This window comes from Chaetura pelagica, unplaced genomic scaffold (genome assembly GCF_000747805.2).
Source record: "Chaetura pelagica isolate M959 unplaced genomic scaffold, ChaPel_1.0 scaffold46, whole genome shotgun sequence".
Lineage (NCBI taxonomy): Eukaryota > Metazoa > Chordata > Aves > Apodiformes > Apodidae > Chaetura > Chaetura pelagica.
In genome coordinates, this window is record NW_009954102.1 from 1187857 (window position 1) to 1192123 (window position 4267).

Consider the following 4267-nt stretch of genomic DNA (forward strand, 5'->3'; position numbering starts at 1 on the left):
GAAAGACTGGGATCAGAAGAGCAATGACAGAAGCATAGACTCCTCTAACGAAGAGTCATCCGTATTTGATAAAGAGCTGGAAAAGTTTGACAATCTGTGTTTTGGTGAAATAAGAAGGAAGATCTGGGTCAGAATGGAAAATCCTGCACACTGCTTGTCTGCCAAGCTAATTGCCGTGTCATCCCTGAGTGTTGTCTTGGCATCCATCGTGGCCATGTGCATTCACAGCATGCCAGAGTTCCAGAGGCTGGATGCCAATGACAGGGAGATTGAAGACCCTGTGCTGGAAGCTGTGGAGATTACGTGCATCATCTGGTTCACTGCTGAGTTAGTGATCAGGCTTATCGCTGCTCCCAGTCAGAAGAAGTTCTGGAAGAAACCACTGAATATTATTGACTTTGTCTCCATCATCCCATTTTACGCCACCTTGGCCGTGGACACCAAGGAAGAGGAAAGTGAAGATCTTGAAAACATGGGGAAAGTTGTTCAGATCCTGCGGTTAATGAGGATATTTCGCATCCTGAAACTGGCCAGGCACTCCGTGGGGCTGAGGTCTCTAGGTGCCACTTTGAGACACAGCTATCAGGAAGTTGGGCTCCTGCTTTTGTTCTTGTCCGTGGGGATTTCTATTTTTTCAGTGCTTGTCTACTCAGTGGAGAAAGATGATGACTCGTCAGAGCTGCACAGCATCCCCATTTGCTGGTGGTGGGCAACCATCAGCATGACCACTGTTGGTTATGGGGACACTTACCCAGTCACACTTGCTGGGAAGCTGCTCGGCACCCTGTGCATTATCTGTGGGATACTTGTGGTAGCACTTCCAATCACCATTATTTTCAATAAGTTTTCAAAGTACTATCAAAAACAGAAAGATATTGATACAGACCAAGGCAACAACGATCACAAAGAGAAATGTAACGACCTACCTTACTTTAACATTAGAGACATCTATGCAAAAAAGATGCACTCCTTCATCTCTAGCCTTTCTTCAGTAGGAATTGTGGTCAGCGAGCAAGACTCAACAGATGCCTCCAGCATCCAAGAGATGGAGGATGTTTATAACACAACATCTTTAGAAAATGGTACAGGAAAATGAGTTGAATTCGCTTTCACTTCCCTTTGTTTCTCTTCTGAGTCTTGGTAAATGTGGACTTACAAACTTCAGTGAATTTATTAAGAGCAGTTAATTCTCAGGGTACTTAACTCTCAGCCATATTTGGACATTCTTTGCTCTGAGGATGCCCTACAAGCTTCATTGTTTATATGAGGCTTTAAAATATGCCTCGTGTGGTGGTTTAGTTTTTACACAACTAATGTTATGCATTTTTGGGGAGAAAAAGAAGTCAGGAAGACAGTCTTCAATGTGAGATCAGTGTTTGTTTGGTTTTCTGGGGTGGGTTTTTTTGCTTGGTTGGTTGTTGGTTGTTTTTTTTTTCCCTGATAGCTTATGCAGAATCTGCTTTTACAATTTGCTGCTGTTCAGGTAGAGATAGATTAGCAACACCTAAGAACTCCTGCACAACTCAGTGGCTTTTTTTACCTGCAAATACATCAGGATGAAGAAGGAATTATGTACATGTAAAACTGTGCTCACTGACACATTTATGTAATCTTGGAGCTGGGAACCTGTTTCCTAAGTTAGGGCAGAAATTGTATTGGTACATATGGTTTTTACTCCATGGAAGCATAATATTTATGAATTTCTTTCCAAAAGCACAATGCTTAGTTTGTAAAATAAATTAATCCCATTGTGCCTATATTTTCCCCAGTGTCCAGCATGGCCAAGCTCTGTCAGGTTCTGAATGGTCTAAATCACAGTTTCCAGGATGAAGGAACCAGGAGCTACTGGAGAGTCCAGCACAGGGCACTGAGATGCTGAAGGGGCTGGAGCCCTGTGAGGAAAGGCTGGGAGAGCTGGGGCTGCTCAGACAAGGAGGCTGAGGGGGGATCTGATCAGTGCTGATCAATATCTACAGGGGTGTCAGGAGGATGGGCCAGACTCTGCTCAAGGGTGTCCAGGGACAGGACAAGGGGCAATGGGCACAAACTGGAGCACAGGAGGTTTGACCTGAATATGAAAATATCCTTCTTTACTCTGAGGGTACCAGAGCCCTGGGACAGGCTGCCCAGGGAGGTTGTGGGGTCTCCATCCCTAGAGACATTCCAAACCCTCCTGAGTGTGTTCCTGTGGGATCTGCTCTAAGGGATCCTGCTTTATCAGGGGGTTGGACTAGATGATCTCCAGAGGCCCCTTCCAACCCACCATTCTGTGTTTCTGCTAAGTGTGTGACACAGAGCAGGTAGGAGCAAACACAAGCAGCATCCTGGCTGCACTGGTTCACAGCCCAGGGCTGTCGTGCCAAGCAATAGAGATGTGCAGGCATGTTCTCCTCTACTGTGTGTCACCCATCAGAGAGGTAGGGTGGGCACTGCCTGTGAGCACCTGTGTATTAAACTATTTCATCTGCTTTTTCTAAAGCTCATCAGTTGGTGATGGCATCTTTTCTGGCTTGTAGTATGGGCTGGAGTGCTGCTCCCTGCCCAGCAGTGCTGCAGCTCTGTGTGTTCCTCTCCAGGGGTATCTTGTGCCACCAGCTAATCCTGCTCTGCTTCAAACTGGATCTTCTAAGGCCATTTAAAAGGAAAGCCAGCTCTTGAGCCTAGCATAAAGAAGTGCTGGAGAAACTCAAGAACCTTCTAGAAGTCCACAGTGTTTCTGAACACTCATTTACTTTCTTTTGTCTAGTGACTAAATTAGATGCTGGACAATGAAGAATTGAAGATACTGTGATGTTGATATTTTCTCAAAGAGACTCTTCACTTTTCTATTTTCCTTTTTCTCTTTTAATTATTGGGCCAAATGCTGAAGGCCTAACTCAGTTTCTAGTCAGGCACATCAAACTCAGTAGGGACTGACTTCAAGGCTCAGTAAAACCAGAAGATGGCAATTGATTTCAGCCTCTGCAGAGGGTTATTTTCTGAGATGTCTGCCAGGTTTTCTATATCTAATACACTGAGTAGCTGAGGTGCACTCATATTTACTGAGGTATAGAGCTCAAACCTCTCTCTGGGACAGTAAAACTGAAAAGAATGGAATGGACCAACCTATATCTTGGGAAGAGGTGTCTGTCAGGGCTCCTGTGCACCCAGGTAGTGATTTAGGACTTCCAGGGAATAGTTTGAGCTCTGGAGAAACTTCCAAATTTGGCTTATTTCTTACTGAGTGTCCTAAGTATATGTGATGCTTCACAGATAATTCAGGTTAATTCTTCCCATAGTTAGTGCCAGAATACAAAAGGGAAAGTTGGCCTAAATGTGTTTTGTTCTGAGTGAACAGTTAGCATTACAAAGATGCAGTGATATAAAATATTAAATATGTAATTGCATATGAATAAAATAGGAACCAGCAGAATAACAACATAAAAATCACTGTCTGTACAAAGAAACTCTCTTGATAGACTACATATAAAGATATATTACATTGCCACTGAAGATCAAAGGCAATTAAAAATACTGTAATGCAAGGAAAACTGCAAGAAATTTGTATGAAGTAGTTGAAAAAAACTTGTGACTGAAAAATCTCATCTTATGTACATTACCCAAGGATCAAAGAATATACAATTTTTGTATTAAATTTTACTGAGTTGTGATTTGTCATAAAATTAATATGTTTTTGATCAATCATATGAATCAGTTTTAAGGTTGTAACACTGTTTAAGTTCCTCTGACTTTTTTTATGCATAGACACATCTTGCAACATAGTGAGGCATGTCTTCTGGAAGGTATCAGGAGGTAGAGTATGTATCCATACCTCATGCAGTGCATGTTATTTTGACTTTTGGGATGAGATCTTGGTTTTTTCTAATAGCTTAAAAAAAACTATTATCTGTTCCCTTTGCTGGAATAAATCCAGCACCTTGGTTTCACGTAGGTGTAACTGGGAGCAGGGTATGAGCCCTTTTTCATGCAAAAAAATTCTCCCCTTGGGGCAGAACTGCAGTCCTGAGAAACGGACTAGTACTAGAGTGTGTCACAAGGGCCAGAAAAAAGCAAATGAAGGCAAATACTGAGATACTGCATGATCTTCCTGCTAGTAAAAGCTTTTAGTAGAATAATTTACTAGTGAGAGATAAGTGTGAGAAGGGATTGTTTCTTATTTAATTTCCCTTCTTCCTTGGTCTAGAGTTACAAATTATCAATGTGTAATATCAGTATCAACAAAAGGTAGATTGTCCTTATTGCTTTTGTATTCCTGTTTCTCTTTAAA

The 4267-nt window shown here is 42.1% G+C and overlaps 1 protein-coding gene across 1 annotated transcript in view; it reads left to right on the forward strand.

The window, feature by feature from the left end:
- The window catches only part of KCNS3 (potassium voltage-gated channel, delayed-rectifier, subfamily S, member 3), a 1521-nt gene extending 425 nt beyond the window's left edge, over positions 1–1096 (forward strand). The window contains exon 2 of the mRNA XM_010002398.1: positions 6–1096. Coding sequence (XP_010000700.1) covers positions 6–1096 — 1091 coding nt within the window. The remainder of the gene's footprint in view (positions 1–5) is intronic.
- Positions 1097–4267: the final 3171 nt, after the last annotated feature.